The sequence below is a fragment of the Siphateles boraxobius genome, unplaced genomic scaffold, assembly GCF_051911475.1.
Source record: "Siphateles boraxobius isolate OS27281-9 unplaced genomic scaffold, OSU_SipBor_1 8, whole genome shotgun sequence".
Taxonomy (NCBI): Eukaryota; Metazoa; Chordata; class Actinopteri; order Cypriniformes; family Leuciscidae; genus Siphateles; species Siphateles boraxobius.
Window position 1 is genome coordinate 4,543,881 of NW_027509208.1, and position 21,959 is coordinate 4,565,839.

A 21,959-nucleotide genomic window follows, 5' to 3' on the forward strand; every position below is an offset into this window, starting at 1 on the left:
ATCAAAACAGAGGAAACAGGCAATAGCTTTACACCCACGCATAAACTGATCTGAGGACTCGGTGAGAGCTTGTGCTACTCTATTGGATTACAATATGTACAAAACAATGTTTTTGTTAGGTAGGTGGTCACATGCGCGTGTTTGTATGAGAGTATGCTGATTTGGTGGACAGAGTTGCGTGTGTTTAGAGAGAGAGACACACTGAGTAAGGGCATTTGGAACCCCCCCCATTAATGTTCCAGTAATGGGGGTGACAGAATAGATTTAGTGTATTGGAGTCGGTCGCCCTCCTTCCACCCATTCTCTCTTATGGAGGTCAGTCGCCTCTGCAGTGAACATCCATCACGGCTCAGCAGCTGGAGGCCGGTTTCCGACTCTCCCCGGCCTGTGAGCGCTAACAGCACTGCTGCAGGACCCTCGCTGTACCAGTGGTCTCTCGCCATCTGCTGTCTCTGCTGGAAAGAAACACTGCTAAATCAAGTTTTCGTTTAGATTTTTTTTTTAATCGACTCTGTTGTAGGAGGAGTGGTGCATATGTATGTAGCGATAGAATGATATAGTAACCAGGTTGATAAATGTGCAATGGAGACCGAGATATGTAGATTAGAATATTTTACTTTCTAGATTTGAATTTAATTTAACTAATTTTTTTATTTATTTTTCACACATTTGGTCATCCTTTAATGTCAAGACCTTTTTTGAATTCTTCAGAATTAGCTTTTGTTGTTTACAAAAGTCAAGCTATGAAAATGATGATGATGATGATGATAATAATAATTCTGTGTAAAATGCTTTTGTGCATGCTTTTCCAGCCCATTTCAGTCAATTTTACTTAGTGGCTTGTTTCGATCTATTGAAGTTTCAGTTGTACTTGAAAATACACCCAAAATTGTGGTTATTTTCTTTGTTAGGTTCTTTGTTAGTTTGTAGGTTGGTCTCATAGTGGCTTGCTGTTTCTTTTGTCTCAAACGGCCTCCAATAAGTGTGGTTAGTTTCTGTTTGGATAAAAGCGTCTGCTGCGCTAAATGACTAAATGTGTCCAGAAGTTTCTATTTTGACCAAGAATTTGTATTATTTTTTTCAATACTTTACTATTTATTGTATAAATCTTGCTTGGTTACTGATAATCTTTTGTTCTTTCATTCTCTCGTTCTTCCTAGTTTGGATAAGAAGGGTAATTTGGCTTTTATTCCTTGGGAGGAGAGCCGACACAGAGAGCTGGACTGGTGTGAAGTTCCTGAGCTCAGGTAAGATCACATTTGTGCTTGTGATGTGGTTTTTGAAATCTTTGTTTATCACTGATGACTGTGTGTGTTCTTTTCTTAAGAGGAGTGGTGGAGCCCAGCCCAGTGGATGACTGTCACTTCTTATATGAAGAACAGCCAGAACTGGAGAGGTTTCGCAGCTCCAAACCCTCCATCACGCTGCTGACTGAGTGGTATCTGACCAGGGCACAGGACATTGAGAGCAATTCCCACCAGGTACACAAGTGCACACACTGACAGAAGCTGACGCTCAAACGCGTATCAAAGCACATGTTTTTTTTTTTTGCACTTTCGCTTGACTGACACATTACCCGGCTGAAAAACAAACAACTTCCTCAAATACACATACAGATGCACATCTGACTGCGTGTTCCTGAGTGACAGTTCCTGCTGTCCCAGAGGGCTGTTAGTGTGCTGAGATCAAATGATTACACTGTATCTGTCTACTGTGGGCTCCTAAAGGAGATACATCTGAACCAATATCAGCTTCTGAACCTTTCTGTCTGTCTGTCTTTTGTCTGTCTGTCTTTCGTCTGTCTGTCTGTTTTTCTTTCGGTCTAAAAGAAACTCTAAAAAGCTCTGATTTTTCCACACTAGCTTTTTTTTTTATTACTACAGTGGGGTCCAATCTCTTCTCATTGAATTTTTTTCCCTTGTTTAATAATTATATATTCAGCTTAAGATTTGACTAAAACATTTAATTAAATATAAAGAGTATTTGGTTTTTCCACTTTTGCTTTAATGATAGCTTGTCCTTGTTGTGTATTCATAAGCACTTTCTAGAGTAAAATGTGCATATTGCACAGAAAGCATCTATTTAGAATCTATTTTAAAATTCACATGAACGTGAAAGCAACTCTTGACTTGTGTGCGCACTTGTTCAGGAAGTAGAGTAACCTGGACTTTCATTATAGCTAATGATGATGTCATTAGTTCAACTAAACAAATGATTTATATTGGATACACGCAAGAAGTCTGTATCCAAATATCTAGTCTCGGTTTTCGGCCCTGCATCTCCAGAAGTTGACGAGTTTAGGTGTATCTCTAGTCTCAAACTTTTTGTCCCCACCGTATGGCCATTATGACAACTATCACTCAACTGTAGGCACATCCTGTTTCAAGTAGTGCTGCAGAGCAGGAGATACATCACTCTGTCAGGACAGAGGTTAAAGCAAGGAGAGAGGGCTGTTCTGAAAGAGCTTGACATGTGAAGTGAGGGGAAAAAAGATGCCTTGGTTCAGATTGAAAGTACATCCAGTGTAATAGAAGAGTGTGAGATCGGGCTGCCTGGAAGAACGCCCAAAAACGACTGAGAAATGTTTGCGCATGTGGAGATCAATACTTATGATTAACCAAAGCCAGGTGTGCGTAAACAAGCGTGTGCTGTTTGCAATCATTTGTTTGTAAGGCAAATACACATATTAGTTTTGTACCTGATTTCGTGTTTTGTGTTAAGCAACACTCCTTTTAATGAGTGTTGTGGTGAAGGCAGCATTGCTCCGGAGGTTTTTGGCTCTTGTTAACTCCAATGTCAAGGGTTTCAGTTCCTGCCAGGTGGGAAAACAGCAGCAATCATTTCCTCTATGCAGGCATCCACTATTGATTGGCTCCATGCTCTGCCTGTCAACTGGTAGAGGAATACCAATCGTCAGCTCATGATGTGAACTGTATTGATGGGCTGCTGAGGCGGGTGGGATTTCATCGACTGGTCCTACTTTTTACAAATCTGTTAGGGGATTTTTACGTATTGCATGTCTTTTTTTTTTTTTTTTCATCTCTATTGGATTTGCTTTAATAGATTTAGATTTTTCTAAAAAAGTACACTCTTTTAACAGTTGTTTTTACATATGCATATACAGAACGTATATGTATAATCAGAGTGTGTGTGTCTATATATATATATATATATATATATATGTATATGTGTGTGTGTGTATATATATCTATATGTATATGTGTGTGTGTATATATATACACACAAACAGCTAGCATCATCATTGTTCAGTTGTGAATGTGTGTTGGGCTGCACTTCTGTCTTTCTGTTCCTCAATAGCTGGATTATGTATCTAATAGATTGCTTATGCTTTTTGATTGGTCCACACAGGTTGATTGTTCCTTGTCTCTGGTGCGTCTGGGAAAAGAGCAGAACATTCCTGGGCTGGAGGTCCTGTGTGACGATCTGGTTACCATGGAGACACTGGTGTACGAGACATCATGTGACTTGAGTCTCACACTAAAGGAGCTGCAGCAGCTCAGGGACATTGACAAGCTCCGCCTCCTCATGAAAAATGTATGTTGTGAGGCTGTACTCTCTTTGTTGGCTGTCTACAGTCTACTTCAACATTTGTATTATGTTAACAGGTACGATTTTTATGTTGCGGGTCAAATTGACCCTAATTGGATCCAATACAATTAATGAAAAATCAGGTTAAAACAGTGAACCTTTAATATTAATACTTCTCGCACATTACAACAAAAATAAACATGAGAAAAAAATATTTTTTTTAAAACTGGATTTAACACAAAAAAAATTTACTTAAAAAAATAATATTTTAATATAATATTGAATTAAAAAACATTTTTTCTTCCCATTTTTATTTTGTGCCTGTGCCGCTGCAGTTACCCGTGAAATAATGGGTCAAACTGACACGTGATTGTCAAAACAAAAAGCATCAGACATTTTGTACACCCATTCCACAACACAACTTTGCAGGCGTGTTCATGACCCTGAATGAGAAATTATCCTGAAATGTAAAAATAGAAATATGCTTGGTTAATCTACAACTTTAATAATACAAATCACCTTTGTTTCCCTAAGCATGCATGCATCTCTACTGTTTATTTGGTCAGCTCTTTACATTAAGCAGCACTAGTGTAAATGATAGATCTGTGAGAGTGTGTGCAGATTTGTGTTTGCTGGGTGGTCTCATTACGACTGCAGTAAGCACATCCAGCGGCTTGTTTGGATTTAATGCTTTCATTAAAAATGATTTAATACTCATTTGCTCATTTAAGGGGATACACTGTGAGTGGGTGAATGGCCATCTTAGCATCTGTTTATTAGTGATACTTTTAATGTTTCCTGAGGGAACACTCCATTCAATCAGAAGTAGACATTCTGTCATCTTTTACTCACCCTCGTGTCATTCCAGAACCCTTTGACTTTCTTTCTTCTGTGGAACATAAAAGGAGATAAAAGCCGCTTTAAAATTTGTTCATTTGTTCATTTCATTTGTTCATGCAAAAGATCGTCCTTTTTGAATCTTTTTTTGAGCCTCCTGTCTTATTATAATGGGAAAAAACAGTACATTCGTCAGAATTACTCCTTTTGGGTTTAGTTTAAAGGAAATCATACAGGTTTGGAATGACATAAACTGTTCCTTTAAAGCTACTTTAATGTGTTTCTACTTAAAGTATTTTGAGTGAAGAGAAGATGCTGTTATACATCATGATTTCTTTCTGTTTTAGTCCAACGAGGATCGATACGTGAGGAATTTATTCCAGTGGATGGTCCCGTTTCTGCACCGCTGTGAGGGACGGCGGGTGGGCTCTGCCTCCAGTCTGCTCAAAGAGTTCCTGGTCACCCTCGCCAAAGAGAATCTCACACTCCCACTTAAAATCTTCCAGCACTCAAAGCCAGATGTAAGCCAAACACATGTACTTGACTATCCAAATAAGGAAATATGGTACACTTAAAAAAAAACAATTATAGCTATTAAGCTAATTATAGAATTCTAATGATTACCCCTAATCAACATCCCCTTCATGATTTTTTTTTCAATTGTAAAAAAAAACTTGAATAATTATTAATTGAATGTAATTAATATGTATTATATTTATTATACATTAATTATAAGTGGATTACCCCAGTTTCAATTCAAAGAATAAATTATATGCATAGAAATGTTTTAGAAATTATAAATAATAATAACAAACATTTATGTTTATTATAGATTGATTTTAAATGTTATTATTATTATTTATCATTTCTATTATTTATCATAATGTAGACCAATTGTGGACATCCCTAGAGTTCTCCCGATTTTTTTGTTTTGTTTTTTGGTCAAATTTAGCTCACAAATTTAGCAATAACAAGTAAACCAACACACAAACATGTACTGTACACATTCCTGTGAGGATGTTCTATTGACTTATGTTGCCTTTACATAAAAATAATGATTAAAACCGCTTTGTATCCCTAATAGACTTATAGACATTTTGGACACTTTTATGAGCTATGAAGACAGTATCAGAAATATGCACCACACAAATATATAAAAACAAATACACACATTGTCACACTATTGTGTACTCATCTGATTTACCATTGAAAGTCAGTCGTGTGTCTCTGCTTCCTCCATGATAAATTGCTTGTGCTTTTCCTCATTTATAAGTCTCTTTAGATTAAAGTGGCTGATAAATGAATAAATGTAAGTAATTTAATGTCACACACACAGATGCATTCATAAAAGAGGGATGCAGTGAAATGATAAGAGGAAAAGCCATTCCAATTCTGAGTCCAAAGCAACAAAAGACCTTCAGACACGCACGTACATGCTGTCACACACGGCCATGATAAAAATGTATGGCCCGTTTACACATCCGAGGCATCAATTTCCCTCACAGGAAATTAATAAAAGCAGTTAGAGAGAAATCAGGTGTATGAGATTGTACATGTGTGTTTCTTTTTATGTTTGTGTGCGTCTATAAATCAGCCTTGCTCATTCAATGTTGTGTGAAATGGAATCCAATCTTATCCACACTAACGTGATTTTTAGTGTGCTTGTGTGTGCATCTGTGCGTGAGTTACTGTTGTCTGAGAGGAGACGGGATGAAATGGCTCTATATTAACACATACAGTATGAAGGTCATTTATACAAGGTTATGTTCTGTTATATTGGCTTACAAGTTGTTAGTTGTCTCTATGACCATTAAAAATGCTATAGGGAGGCTTAAAGACATGCCAATGATGCTCGGAATTGTTGTCTATGTAGGTTCTTTACTAGGTTTAATAATAAATAATTTACACTTAACAATGATTATGATGACAGTGTGTGTTTACTTACCGGCAGTGTCATTCCAAAATCCTTGGAGATTCAGATCAGCTTATGTCCGTGGCACTGGAGTGTATCTACAACTGTGAGAGAGATGACCAACTTGCACTCTGCTACGATATACTGGAATGTCTACCACAGAGAGGATATGGGTGAGCAAACCTCCATAACACAACTAGGAATAAGATGCACTAAATGTCAAAAGTTTGGGGTCAAAAATATATATTTGCATGAAATTGATACTTTTATTCAGCAAGTGATTAATAAAACGTAACATTAAAGTTTTTAAATATATTTTTATATTGTTAATACATTTTACATTTAATTTCCAAATTAACGTAGAAAAAACAAACAGTAGCTTATATATTTAAATATATTTGATTAATGGCATCTTTTTATGAAAGAAGGCATCACCCATACCAATAGTGCCACTGATGTCTCTATGAAATAGATTTTTTCCCCTCAATATTAGCTGTTATTTATAGGCATTCAGCATTACAGTATAATTGAAAGCTATCATTTTTTAAAACCTTTATTAGGCTTTAAATAATATAACAACTTTTAATTTAAGTGAACTTAAAACAATCTTCACATAAACACATTATAATAAATGCCACATTTAGCGGTGCCCTTCAATATATCAGGGCTCAATTTTTTTTCTTTTGGCCCAGTACATTTAAGACTTCATTTAACTGTGCTTGCGAGGATACTCGACAAAACCGTTTTTTTGCATAATTTGCAGTGTTTTTGTCCATTCAAGCGCTGTCTGAAGCAGCTTTCTGTGTGCACGAGTGTGTGAGTGTGTGACAGACAGGAGATTCACAGATGCTCTCACAAGTGGTAATGCACTTGCCTTCTCTTTTGTGTCTTATCACCTGTTAATGGTTTAAAAGCATTTGCTTGAACAGAGCGTGATCATATATTATCATGATAACGCTAGCCAAAGGGAAAAAAAATGGATGCTGCGTTAAATGTATATAACGGGTTAAACTGAAAAAAGAAATCGCATACATTAACGTGACAATTTTGACAGCACTAATTGTTTTAGTCTGTAATTTTGATTAAATAAATGCAGCCTTGGTGAACATAAGAATCTTCTTTTTAAAAAACATAAAAAAATGTAATGACTCAAACCTTTTAAATGGTAGTGTATGTTTGTCTTTTATTCATTTTTTGTTTATTTTTAATAACATATATTATTATCATTATTATTGTTTTTTTATTTTGATATAAAAAACACTGCTTGATTTAGGCCTTGAGGTCTGAGGCTATTGCCCCAAGACCCCCCCCCCAGCCGACCCCTGACATGTTGTTAATGTAACGCAGTCCCTTTTCTTTTCTTTTTTTTTAAATAAAAATAGAATAGAAGAGAAAGCGGTAGTATTACTGGATCAAGTGCTGCCGAAAAAATGCGTCTTCAGCAGTTTCTTGAAAGTTGCTACGGACTCATTCTTAAAATATAAGTAAATATTTATAAATAATATAAATATATGCAGCAGTTGCTTGAATGGTGGGTTCATTATTTTTCTTAATGAAAAACACAACAAAACGGGACAATGACAAACTCGCTTATATAGGTGCTTTTACGTTTAGCTTTGAAACCAAATCTTCCGCCATCATCTTGTCAAGAGTGAGGCGAAATAGGCGAAGTGAGGTGCAACTCCTGCTGCTGATCTGTGCTGCGACTCTAGTTCTTATTCAGCAGACACGTTCAGTTTTTAATTCTAGTGTCTGTTCTCTAACTGAACTAAATAAGTTTTATCACTATAAAAGTTCAAAACGGCAGTTCCAAAGTGGGCAAGTGATGTAACCGGTGTTGCGGCTGAACGCCATGTGGCACAGAATATCGCAGCAAGCCTAGTGCATTGTATCAAATGATTAATTAAACTAAAGTAGTTAAAGACACTTCATATAAAGTGGGTCCAAAGCAGGCCATTGAAATCAACTACTTGCAGGGCCCTCAAGTTCAAAACTTGTTCTGGCAGTGCTTTCACACAAACCTTGTCAAAACCACACACGCACAATTAGCATGTGTGCACAGTTGTCAGTAAGCCCCTGATTAGCTCATTATTAGCACAGCATGTGTCTTTCTGCCTTCAAAGTGTGAACCCTTAAAACCTCTCAGCGTTCCTTATTAAATTCCTGCTGTCTTTAGACTCTTGGAGAGTGAGAGGCCTGTCACTCGACCGCATACACTTATATTAAATATAAATGTCTGCCGTCTTTGGAATGCAGATGAAGTGTTAGCGTATGTGCAAAGGGTTGATGTTTTTTTTTAACACTCAATTCTCTCTTGGGGCAACATAAAAACACATTTACACCAAAAATAATGTGATATGTGAAATTTGGCATCATTTATATCCTGAGGGTTTGGCATTGTTATGCTAAAAACAATTTTGATACATTCTACAATTGCCATCTGCCTTTTTCTCATTCTCACTTTCACTCAATCTGTTGTTGGAAAATCTCACTGTTCCTTTGCAAAGACCCTAATGTGTTTTTACACTTCCATTGTTGTCCAGGGATCAGTACTTTAGGGTTTTTCCAGAGCCCTTCTTATTATCTTTTGCTGCTTCAGGAGAAAAGAGAAAAGTTTGTGAATGCTTTTCAGGTATGGGATTGGGAGATGAATTGGATTACTCAGAATAAATCTAAAATACAAAAATATTTTTTGTGGAACTTGGGAAGTGCCTTGGGAAATAGCGAAATTGTGCAATCAGTTTTGTCAGCAACAAGTTTTTTGAGCTTCAGACATCATCTCCATGGCAACCGGACTGTCAAGCAGAATTGCACATGATTTCTGCTCAGGTTCAGATAAGGGGCACAGCTTCAAAAAACCACAACTTGTAAACACAAACCTTAACAATGGCAGTTGCTTGGCTGCTAAAATATCTGCGATCAGTTAACGAGATATGCTTAAATAAGCTTAAATGGGGCTTGCAAACATTTTTATTTAGTCAGGATACACTGCTGATTTTGAATGGCTGTCAGTGAAGAAAGATGCTTTTTGGGTCCAGATGGTGGTGTACAACATTTACCAGCAGGCACTAAATGGACCATGCTATTGTCGTGTGTGTTGACCTTGTCTTGGGATCAAATATAAAAAGTATTGAGTATTCATAGAGGCATCTATAACCAATGAGCTTAATTACAAATAACCAGCGTTACTGACATACTGATGCTCTGACATGGTGACATTATCACATGATGGAAGGTATCAAATCTTGAAAGTGACTTTTGTTTAATGCAGTCTTTGTGTGTGTAGACAGCAGATCTTTGAGCTTGTTTTCTTCTCTCTCTTCTCAGACCTCAGACAGACACTACAAAAGCCTTGCATGACCAGGTGGACACTCTTGAGAAACACTTGAGGTAAGAATAGACAGAATGAGTCAAGTCAAATTTATTGGTCTAGCACTTCACAATACACATTGTTTCAAAGCAGCTTTACAGAAAGTCATACTGTTAGGTCTGTAACGCCTTAATGTTTAACATGGCATTTAGTGTTATGCCACAGTGTCTCAGGCTCAAGACTCAGTGCAATGGATTTAGGATCTAGCATCTTAACACTGGAAGATCAAGTTATGAAATTATTATTAAACATTATGAGGAATGACCAAACAAGATGCGTGGTTTCTTTTTACACATACTGTAAAAATTCTGCTATATATACACACCCCTTTTTTATACACTACAGTTAAAATTTTGGGGTTCAGTCAGATTTTTTAAAAATGTTTCAATGATCACCAAAGCTGCATTTATTTGATGAATAATACAGATAAAACGGTAATAGTGTGGAATAGTGTTACAAAAATAAACTATTCTATTTTAATACAGGGCTCTTGACTGCAACTAAATGGTGACTTTTTATTTTTTTTCTATTGGTGCAACTGAATTTATTTATTTTTTCAAAAATGGCCTTTCATGCAGTGTAATAGTTGTTTGTAAATGTAAAAGGTCTGCAAAGTTTTGAAGATCAAAGTGCACAGCAAATAAAGTTATTGTCACCTAAAAGAAAAGATTCTGAACTGCTCTCACTTCCTGATACATACATATCTATGTAACAGATTTGCATAATATGTAGATTAATGTTATACATGCATTATTATATTCTTTTAATTTTATATCATGTATTATTTGCTTTTTTAAATATTTTATTTATAATTTGTGAATTATTTGCTAGTTTAATATAGCTTTGAAAATATAAAGCCCTGTTCGGACGGTAATTGTTTCTCATAGGGTCGTAAGGCATTTTCAACATTTACAGGGGTTGGTCGTTGATTTTATTGCTGTCCGAATCCAGAATGTCAGTGTTTTTCTCCCACCACCCCTGTAAAAATCCCCGGCCGAATTACCTACTTTTTTTTTGACAAACACCAAGGTCGTGTGGGGATTTAATTGCCGTCCGAATCCACATCTCTGAGTTTACAAGTAGAGATCACTTCAAAATTCACTGTTTAAATCCTTTTTGATCACTGCGCTGCCTCGCTGCGCTTAACTGAAATTTGCACGCATTTTAAAAATGTACTGAAATGCTGGATAGTATTTACAAGAACAATATTTCATCACCGCTCCACCTCAGCGAACAAAAAGGAGAAAGAGAAAAAAGCATTTTTCTCTAGCATTATTTTCCGATGATTAAATTAAATACGAATTTATTCGTATTATTCCAAGCATATGGAATTTTATTTTCAGCAGACAATCATGCGACTGACCACGTTAGCAGGCCGTGGGGTTACAAAACTCACTCCTCCATCATCAAGAAATCGCCACCCGAATGCATGAATTTTATCACTGAGGTGCCATGCAAATTTATTTTTACAGACGTCCACATGAGAAACAATTACCGTCCAGAAGGGCTAAAGACTGTATTGCATAGCTTACATTATTATCTCAATAATGGTGGATGTGAATTTTAAGTTATGTGTAGACAAAATGGCGAGACGTTCCATTTGACCTAAGTTGATTTAATGATTTTCATTTTGGCATTGGATTCATCACTCAATTGTGAGCAGAGTAGCTTATCAATAACGTAACCAGTCAGTTTCAATATATTGAGACAGATTGGCTATATTACCTCGTATTCCAGAGTAGGCTATATTTATTATTTATGTGTTTGAATGAGACTGCAAAATTTGCATATTAACTCACGGAAATGCATTGTAATTCTTTCTAGATGTCATTATTGTGATGTATGTGTGTTTTCTGGTAGGACTTCTACACATCTGCAAGGGCCATTCAAGGGACTTATGAGGGTCTTAAAGGGATAGTTTACCCAAAAATGGAAATTCTGTCATTAATTCCTCAACCTCATGTCGTTTCAAACCCATAAGAGTTTTGTTCATCTTGGGAATACAAATGAAAATCTTATTGATGGAATCTGAGAGCTTTCTCTCCCTCCATTGACAGCTACGCAACTACCACTTTGACGCTTAAAAAAGTTCATAAAGAATTGAGGGTTTTAGTCTAAAAACGATCGCTTTTTATGATGAACAGATTGAATTTAGGCTTTTTTTCCCCACATAGAAACATTTATCAACTCACACATCAGTTGTGGTAAGCGGAAGCTCAAGCATGTTCGTTTGACGTGTGAGAACTAGTGCTGTCAGTTAAACGTGTTATTAAAGGTACAATATGTAGGATTTTTGCAGTAAAATATCCAAAAACCACTAGGCCAATGTTATACATTTTGTTTAGTTGATTATTTACAATATCCCAAATGTTTCAAACAATTTGTAAATCGTGAGAAAATTGCGATTTTAACCAAGGAAACGTGGCGTGTGAGCAGGGGTGAGGAGTCACCAGTCAATGACGTCATATCCGCGTTACCCTCGGTTTCCGCCAGGTTTGACCTCTTACTGCCATAGTAACCATAGAGACAGACATTGACAACCGGCCTGTTATTCCTAGCAGGACGCTCACGCTGTTGTTGTTTTGTTCAAACATTTTGGATCATGGCAAGCAGAGACAAAAAGAGGACTAAAACGAAGATCAACATTTTTCGAGATGCCGAGAGCTCCACGTCTGTGACTAACTTCGACTTGACAGAGTGTTGCATGTACTTTTAGACAGGTGAACAAATGTACATAAGACAAATGTTATCAATGTTATTTAGTTCAAAATGATGAAATGTTAGAATATGATCTGTATGTTATTCTAATGTTGATCTAGCTTAACGTACTTAGTCTCATACAGCCAACACACAACCTAACTAACAACATTCAACACACTCAAATGCCGTTTAGTGTGATAGTGTAACTGTTAGAGCAAGTGAAACAGCGCTGCATTACCTCAAGTTTGATTTGTCTAATAAACTGACCTGTGTGAGTATTAATCCAGCACTTGTGTGTAGTTCGGTAGAATGAAATGTCCTTATTCTTTTATATCCGCGGGACTCGCGTTGCGTGTGGCGCCGGTATACGTCTAGCAATCGCGCCCTGCTTCACACCACAGTCATGTTAAAAACATCAGTGTATTCAGTCATCCATAAAAGATCCATCAGCTTGACGACAAGATCCATAATTCAGCTTAATGTGGAATATACGTCATCAGTATACGCCTTTGTTATTGTAAGAGGTTAGCGACCCCTGGTGGCGAAAAATCCTTGCAAATTGTACCTTTAACGGCGTTAACGCAAAACCATTTTAACGGCGTCAATTTTTTTATCGCGCGATTAACGCTCTTTTTGGCCTAGCAAACTTTGTAGCTTTTTTTCACATGCTGTTGCAACCATAGACATAATAAATACAACTAGTAACGTTAGAAAAACTATAACACCACACCGGATCTAGCTAGACCGGAAAAAAACAACAGGCACATCGCACACACTTGTTTGGGCTTGCGAGCCGGCCAAAGAGTAGTAGGCTTAGGCTAACGTTACGTTGGGTTGAGTGGGTTGTTTCATGACAATTTTAATTTTTTTGATTTGTTGTTGCGTTAAATCTTACCCAGATACAATAGTGATATTTTCTGATTGGCTATTGTGTAGCTCGACTAACAACACCAGAGGAGGAGACACGCTTGATTCCTGCCGGTTCCATAGTGAGCACGGCGCGGCCAGAGAAAGTTCGGGCGCTGCGGCATATTAAATATATTATAAATAGTTTTTCTGCGTGAGAAATACAATGTGTGGCGGGAGTGCGTGACAAAATACCGAAATGAGTGACTGTCACGCTCAATGCGTGACACTCGAGAGCCCTGCATCGAAATACCACTTGATGGCCAAGCACACAGCTGATGCCCCCCTCGTCAAAGACAGGCGACAATGGATGACTTCAGACAGAAGCACTGCACATAGATACCACAACTAAGAACAAACTTACTGACAATCCACTTTTCCATGTTGATAAGAGCATTAAAATGAGAAAAAAATAATGGGACAAAAAGAAATCAAGGGACATTTAGAATAGATAAAAATGTGCGATTAATCACAAGTTAACTGTGACATTAATGCGATTAATCGCGATTAAATATTTAAATCGTTTGACAACACTAGTGAGAGATGAGTTCATTCTCGTCTGTTAGGCAGCACGGTTGAGCTTCCGCAAGAACCAAAGAAGTTTGTTCTGGCGCTTCAAGCAGGTTCAGTTGAGCTTGTGTTTCTTTAAATGTTTGGTATTGCATTATGCATATGTTTCTCACAGCCCTTCAGCAATCAAAGCTAATGGAAAAGAAAGGAACATTGTTGTGTCTAGCTGGTACTTTATTGTTTTGATTTGATCAGAGGAGGTACTTGACCAGAGAAGTTTGAGACCCGCTGGTGTAGTCAATATTCAGTGCGTAATGATGTTAGCCTCAGCACGATGTCAAGAGACTTTCTCTTCAACTACTGAGAATAGCTGTCATTGTGGGAAGAAAGGAAGGGAAATTTGAAATTTTGTCTCTGCTCACGTCTTTCATGACATCTCCCTCATGAAGCACATAAGAGAACAGAGGCATTTTACGCATTCATGCATATACCATCAAAAACCTGCTGATGTGTACACTCATTTACTCATTTACCATTCACTTCATAGACAATGTCAGTTAGTTTGCTATATTAGAAAAAGATGGAGCAAAAATGGGTTTATCCAAACACAGCTTGAGACCATATTGCACACTTTGTGCGACGTTACGTAACACTTCCAGAATGACAATTGAAATTCAGTCTGGGTGTTCAGACTAAGAAAAAAAAAAAATAGATTTTCTGGATAAGATTTATAAATATTCGACTTAATTTTAGTTATTTATTTTTTGTGCAGACTACAACTTGACCCCCCCCCCCCCTGCAAAAAAAAAAACCTGAACCCTGCCCGTCTGAACAAAGCATCTGTGTGTGTGTTGTATGCTGCACATTGTTTGCATGTATTTTTGTTTTTGTTTTTTTCTCCTTGTGCTGTGTGCGTGTGTCAATCTCGACTCAGGTGACGTGATCAGCCTGTAATGGCTCCGTAGAGACACATTCCTTTGGATCCATTAGAATTCTGTCGGAGGAAAGGATGATGAAAGTCTCTCTCACAGATATTTATGACTGGCCTGGGAGGGCGCAGTCACTACAGCCTTAATTTCACTCTTTTTCTCTTGTTTGCTCTCTATTTTATCACTCGTTTTTTCGTCTCTCAAGATTTACCCTTTCCCCTCTCTGTTTCCGAATTGTATCTTTGCCAAATTTTTTGCCAATTTTTTTTCAATCTTTTATCTCCTTGCTCTCTGCTCCCTGTTTAAATGTTAAAGGGGGAAATCATACCAGAATTTTCTTTGCTCTTTTAAAAGAAATCAATGTAGATGTACTCTGTTCACAACGACTAGACATTACAAAAAATTGGCTTCAGAAGGCAATATATCGATTGTTTAATTCACGTCATTGGACATGCACTTGAGCCTTACTGTCCTGCAGTACACAGTTTGCCACTTTAAATTTGGCATGAATTGCAAAATACATGTCTTTAATTAATTATAGTGAATAAAAACATTAACCCTCTGGTGCTCTTCGTGTGTTAATAAAAAATTCTGTCATTTTTTACCATTATTTCAATGAAATGAATGTACTATATTTTAGTTCGATAATGTTTTTTATAAAATATTTAGTATTTTTAGGGAATTTTATGGTACTACGGTAAATTATATTTACGCTGTATTTATAATCCATTTGTTCACTTTTTGAGCATAGACCTGAAAATAAATTTCTAACTTAAACTGATTAAACTTCAGATTATTGCTGAAGTGGAAAAAGTTTAAAAAAGTGAACAAAGTTTATTATTGTTTATTGTTATGAAAAATGCACAAAAATACAATTTTAAATTGTGAAATAAATATTTTGAAAAACATGTTTTACTCTATTATATTAAACTGCAAGAAAATCAAAGCCCTAAACCTAAACAAGTTGTGTTCCAAATTAGAGGTTGATATCTAAAAATATTAGCTTTCAGTAAGATTTTGTTTGGCCGCAGAATCAAAAGTTTTCATTAGATGAAATTCGTCTCCCATTCATTTAATTTCATTTCATTTAAAAAATGACTGCAAAAATTCATATAGCAAGTGCCAAAACCATTCAGATGAAATAAATTTTTAAAAAAAAAAACGAAATTTTTTGGTCAAAAATGACAAGAGCACCAATCTAAACAATGCAATTTATCATTAATATATTTTTGTATATTATATGATAATATATTTATAGAGGCCATATTATGCCCTTTTACAGAGTATTGATTGTTGTTTTTGGTGTCTACTAGAATAGGTTTTCATGCTTGAATGTTCAAAAATACGTTATTTTTCACATTTTACATTATTGCTCCACCTCTCTTCCCAGTCTGTAAGTAATGTTACTTTTAATTCACGACTCTGTGAAGCCCCTCCTTCTTAAAAGCACAATGTACTCTGATTGGTCGGCTGGACCAGTGTGTTGTGGTCAACTGTATCGAACGCGTTTCGGGAATGTAACGCGTTTTTTTGCGTTACATCTTACAAGTTTCTTACAATACTACAATACAATACTTACAATCTTACAACCACACGTTTCAACAGTACTAACGCAACTCAACCAGACCTCGCCCTTTTTGTTTTTGCATATGTCTTGTGCAGGAATTATTTAAATGAGGGATATTGTGATTATTTAAATGAGGGATATTGTGATGTTTCCATTCCTTGAAGAAACCTCAATACTACAATCAAGCTGTTTCAGGGAGTTCAGAAACAGAGTATGCTTTGAGTTACAGAAATATGTGGTTAAAGCTACAATATGTAAATTTTTTGTAATAAAATATCCAAAAATCACTTGCACAGTGTGATATATTTCCTGCAGTTGTGTACTTACAATATCCCAAAAGTTCCCAAAGATTTTTAATTTCAGAGAAATTCCAATTTTAAATAATGGCTCGTCCATGTTCACTTGTTGCCTGTCAATGACGTAATATCCGCGTTATCCCTGGTTTCCGCTCGTACTGCCATAGTAAACATCAGTGATGCGCGGGTCAATGTATAAACAACCCGCACCCGACCACGTTTTCAACTAACCGCCCGCAACTCAGACCACAAAAAAAGAAGAAAATATTGTACCGGACCCGCTTTCTGGCCCGCATTTTTTTTTAAAGTAGTCATTGTTGTGCAAGTTACTTCCAAACTGTAATACATTATACATTACTTGTTACTGTTATTTTAAAGTAATTCATTACCTTACAATATTACTGTCTCAGAAATGCAATGCGTCACATTTCAACCAAAATAGATATACAGTAGTAGAACTTAACATTCTAAGGCTGTAACGATATGCGATATGAAACCGAAATCGCAACACTCAGATCCACGAACCTGCAGAATCGCGACACAACCTTGAAATATAAATTCTCAGAAAATGCAGACCTGAAAAATATATTTCAATCTATATTGAAATGTCTACTTGTAAACAGAACAATTCAAAACAAAAGAAAACGGACTGCTCTCTGCTTAGCCTATCTGTATGAAATGTGCATTTCTCTCTGGCGCATTTACTACTGCGAAGATCGCGAGGCAGCAACGTCAACTTCATCTTTATTAATAAACAATTACAATGTCTCCTTGCTATATTTGACATATTCATAATCATTCATTGCTTTTGCCGGATCTTTGTGACAGCTTTTAGGTGCTTTATCGGCAGCGCCGCCGCCACCCTCATCATGGTGTTACGTGAACGCGTCACCACCGCATCAAAAACATGATTGTGTGATGAAAACATGAAAAATACCACACAAATATAGCCTAACTGTTTAGAAAGAAAACAGAACAAATAGAGTAGCCTAATGCGCATATGTCCATCTCGCGAATGTACAGTCTTCTTCATGCCATCTTCACCCATTAGCTGCTTTTCCACTGGTATACTGAGCTCCTGCGTCATCTTTGTGCCAGTTATTCAGCCAATAAAGTGTAGGCCTATGTATTTCATAGAACATTGTGTCTATATAGTACTAGGCTATATAAATTGCAAAGGTTTAAATGGAATCTTTATTTCAAACGACCCGACTGACCGAAAAAAAAAAAATACATATTGTAGTTTTAATTAAATAAAATTAATCAAAATAAAATTGAAAAGTAAAACAGTTTGCTTGTTCAAGCAGCTATTTTTGGAGCAGGTCATGATCATTGGAGAAGACTTAAAGAGCTATAGACAGATGGAGAGAGGAGAGAGAGGGAAGCGCAAAAATTGAACAAAAAAAAAATCTGGCCCCAGCAGATTGTAGAGAGAAAGAAAGGGACACGAGGGAAGAAGTGTGAGACGGGAAGAAAGGAAGGAAACAGAAACACATCTGTGCTAGATGCTCTCAAGGGACAGTACATCCACATTTATTGAGGGCATCTCAGCCAGGCACCGCACCAGTTCAGCTCACTGAGGTTCATTTAGACACCTCTTTCTGTTCTTGGCTTCTCTGAGCAGCTGTTAGCATAGCTGTGGTTAAGCATGGCTTCTGATGTAGTTTGCCATGATGGTCCTCAACTGGTGGGTTGAAATAAAATAAAAAATGGGTGCATATTGGAAATCTAAACCGTCTCAACTTTTAAGGTAGAGAAAATCTTTTGGTATGTATGTCAAAGGTTATGCATCCATATTTTACTGCAAAATCTGTCATCTGTCACTTGGTAGTGTCCAGTCCAGTTACGTAGATGCTATTATTCTGAAAAAAAAAAAAAAAAAATCACTGTCGTTGCGACGAGAGAGCGTGAAAGCGCAGCTGGTATCGTGTATCTATTCTGCGGAAAATTAGTATTAGAAGTGTTTCAGATATTTCAGTATCGACATGTATCGAAAAATCTATATTTTTGCGACACAACATTGCACTTAGTTTATTATTTTTATGCCTTTTAAAAAAAACTACTATTGAAAAATGTATATATTATATATAATATTTAACCCGCCAAAGTGGCTAGTAGGAGTGACTGCGTTACACGCCACTGCTGAAATCCACCGCATTTGACGGGCGTTAATGTCAAGCACTGATTATGAAATATAAAATAAAATATAAGACAGTTATTTTTTAATTGTAAAAAAATATTTCACAATATTACTGTTTTAACTGTATTTTTTTTAACAAATAAATGCAGACTTGGTGACTATAGGAGACTTCTTAGAAAAACATTAAATAATCGATAGTGTAAAGTGTGAGGGCTTGCATAGACAAAGATTATTTTTTTTTTGGTAATGAAGCTTTCAGTGCCCAAAACAACAAAAAGACGCATGATAATAAAAATAAAGAATAAAAAAATGAAAAACTATAAGGACAAGTCAAGTCAGAATAAACATATTTACAGATTATAAACCTATTTACAGATGTGGATATGAATAAATAGGAGTGAATGTGTAAAATATTGCACTAAAAGTGGAGCCATATTCATATAGCATTGGTTTATAGGGCTTCGCAAGTTCACACACTAGTCTGTTTGTACATTTTAAGCACTTTTAATTTAATCACACTTTTTTCGGTCTCTCTCTGCAGCGTTGCTGAGGTGTTAGAGAAACAAGGTCTCCAAAAGCCCATCTCTTTCGTGAGGAACAGTCAGAGCAGCAAAGAGGAAGCTCACCAGCTGATGGTCCGACTCACTCGACACACAGGACGCAAGTATGACACACTCACACACACAACCACCTTAACATTTCCCAGAGCACTCCGGTGCACCTGTCTCACTGTCTGTTGTTTGCTTAGAAACCCTCCTGTGAGTGAGACAGTGTGGAGAAGTTTACTTCAAGATCTCCTGGACATGCAGCAGAATGTTTATACCTGTCTAGAGCCAGAAACTTGCCATCAGGTAAACTTACCATCAATATAATATAATATATGTATTATTATATTGTATAATTTATGCTTTAATGATTTTGTATTTTATTTATTAATTTTACTGTTGCACTTGTGACTTGTCTTGTTTGTCACAAAGCTATTTTGTTTCACTGTTCTACACTATACATTATGATCCTTACTGCAGCATTTGAGATATTTTAGAGTTCCTGTGATCTTTCCACTCTGCTTTTCACACTGTTTCCTACTGCCTCACAGCTCCAACATGATCTATCTTTTTGTTCCCGTCTTTTGTTGCTCACCCTGGTTTTCATCTGTAAGTGTATGACTATATCCGTACCGTATGTGTGTGTGAAAGTGTCTCACACTAAGCATTATTCTGATGCTGACGATGGGCTTTGTCCGTTTGCTCTGTAATTTAGCGGCATTTTCTTGCGAGCCTGCGTTCCGTCACTATCGATTTCTTCATCACAATCAAGAGCAGAACAGCTGAGCTGAACTTGCCGTCAGTTCATCCTCAATTCTGCTGCTCACCCTTCTCGACTAGAAAGAAAAAAAGATTTAAAAAACAACAACAAACCTGTTCAACCTGTTCCCTTTTTTTACCCAGTTCCTGTCAGTACGGGCTCCTGCACTGTATTTTTCTCCAAGCTACTGAAAGACGATCCCAGACAAGCAGTAAATTGAAAGTTTGGAGAGCAAAATGAAAGGACTGGAATGTAGTTTTATGGAATTGGCATTCTCACCATTTCCCCTCTGCTTCTGGGTCCATTTGACGGAGTGCAGCAGAGTTGCTTTGAAATCTCCTCAGTTGCTAAACAGCTAATGAACTTACACAAACCTCAGCAACCAGCTCTAAACTGCCTCACTTCTGTGGGTGTGCATTAGGAACGGCTCATTGGCTCGCAGACCGAGCAGGGGCGGATATTTCATTTTGTGCGGTGTTGGGAGTTAACCGTGTTATGTTTATAGGTGCAATGTGCACTGCAGATATTGGATTCTGTAATGCAGACGGATTAAAGCACTTGCAGATTATATTTCTAAAGACCATATGAAACTCCAAGGGCCACGGTTAATGACATTCTGGTTTTGCAACACACTCACTTTTTGAGGTCTTTCGACAAATGTGTTAATATTTTCCCTCAGGAATGGCACTTTATTTTGCTGATTTCAATTTGATTGTATACTAAATGAACTACAATCCCTTGAAACTTTGCAAATTACTTAATTTTGATGGAAAGATATGAAACTATAGATGCAAAACATATGTTAGTTTTCTAAGTTTATTACAAAATATTTAGATATTTACAAATTCAAAAGTTCATAAGTTTGTGGTTGGTGTGTTGTGGTTGTTAAAATAAGTATTTTATGCTCACCCAGGCTGTATTTATTTTAACAAACAATTGGGTTAAAACAGTAATATTGTGAAATGTTATTACAATTTAAAATAACTGTTTTCAATTTTAATATATTCTAAAATGTAATATTTTCCTGTGATGGCAAAGCTGAATTTTCAGCAGCCATTATTCCAGTTTTCAGTGTCACATGATCCTTCAGAAATCATTCTAATATGCTGATTTGGTGTTAAAGAAATATTTATTATTATTATCAATGTTAAAAACAGTTGTGCTGCTTAATATTTTTGTAGAAACTGTGATACATTTTGTTGAAATAGAAAGTTCAAAAGAAACTTGCCGATTCCAAAGTAGTTTTTTTTTATATAACCTTTTAATAGTTACAATTTTTTGTTGCGATTCTCTGATTGGTGAAGGTTTCTCTGCAGGGTTGTGGTTAGTGACATATTCACTAGGAATTGCACAGTTAAACACAATTTTAAAAAAAAGTTGAAATAATATGGACCGATGGCATACCAGAAGTGTATCCAAGGTCTTAACAGACTCGTAGCTCACAGTATGTATGTCATAATAGTTCACTGTTGATTTAAATTGTTTTATTGAATGTCACCAATATAGAGTGCAACTGTTGGCTTCCTAAAGTAAAAACCCTATTAATTTTCTTAATTGGGGAATTGGTGAACAATATAAATTATTAAAAAAAGTTCCCCTATGTAGAAAATAAACTGTATTTTTACTTTAAGAATCTGCCAGTTGCACCCTATAACAGTGACATTCAATAAACAATATTCAAGAATAAAGATGCTCTTAACATCACCACTCAACAAATAGTGTTTAGTGGATTTAGTGGGAAGAACAGAATGAGTAATGAGAGAATTAGTTTTATCTATTATTTATTAATGTGCTATTTTTTGGATTATATGATGTTTTAATGAGGGAACTTTGAACAGTGTTTGAAGAACACTCAAATAGGCCTAACCACACGAAATGCTGATTTCTTACTCTGCCTACATGTATCGGAAGGCATTGAAATTACACAGAACACAACAG

The 21,959-nt window shown here is 36.4% G+C and overlaps 1 protein-coding gene across 2 annotated transcripts in view; it reads left to right on the plus strand.

Annotated features, from left to right (window-relative positions):
- The window catches only part of nbas (NBAS subunit of NRZ tethering complex), a 181,837-nt gene that overhangs the window by 40,324 nt on the left and 119,554 nt on the right, over positions 1-21,959 (plus strand). For both annotated transcript variants that reach the window (XM_077220068.1, XM_077220069.1), the window contains exons 22-29: positions 1,161-1,247; positions 1,328-1,481; positions 3,370-3,555; positions 4,734-4,907; positions 6,338-6,471; positions 9,626-9,688; positions 19,258-19,380; positions 19,465-19,567. In XM_077220068.1, coding sequence (XP_077076183.1) covers positions 1,161-1,247; positions 1,328-1,481; positions 3,370-3,555; positions 4,734-4,907; positions 6,338-6,471; positions 9,626-9,688; positions 19,258-19,380; positions 19,465-19,567 — 1,024 coding nt within the window. The remainder of the gene's footprint in view (positions 1-1,160; positions 1,248-1,327; positions 1,482-3,369; positions 3,556-4,733; positions 4,908-6,337; positions 6,472-9,625; positions 9,689-19,257; positions 19,381-19,464; positions 19,568-21,959) is intronic.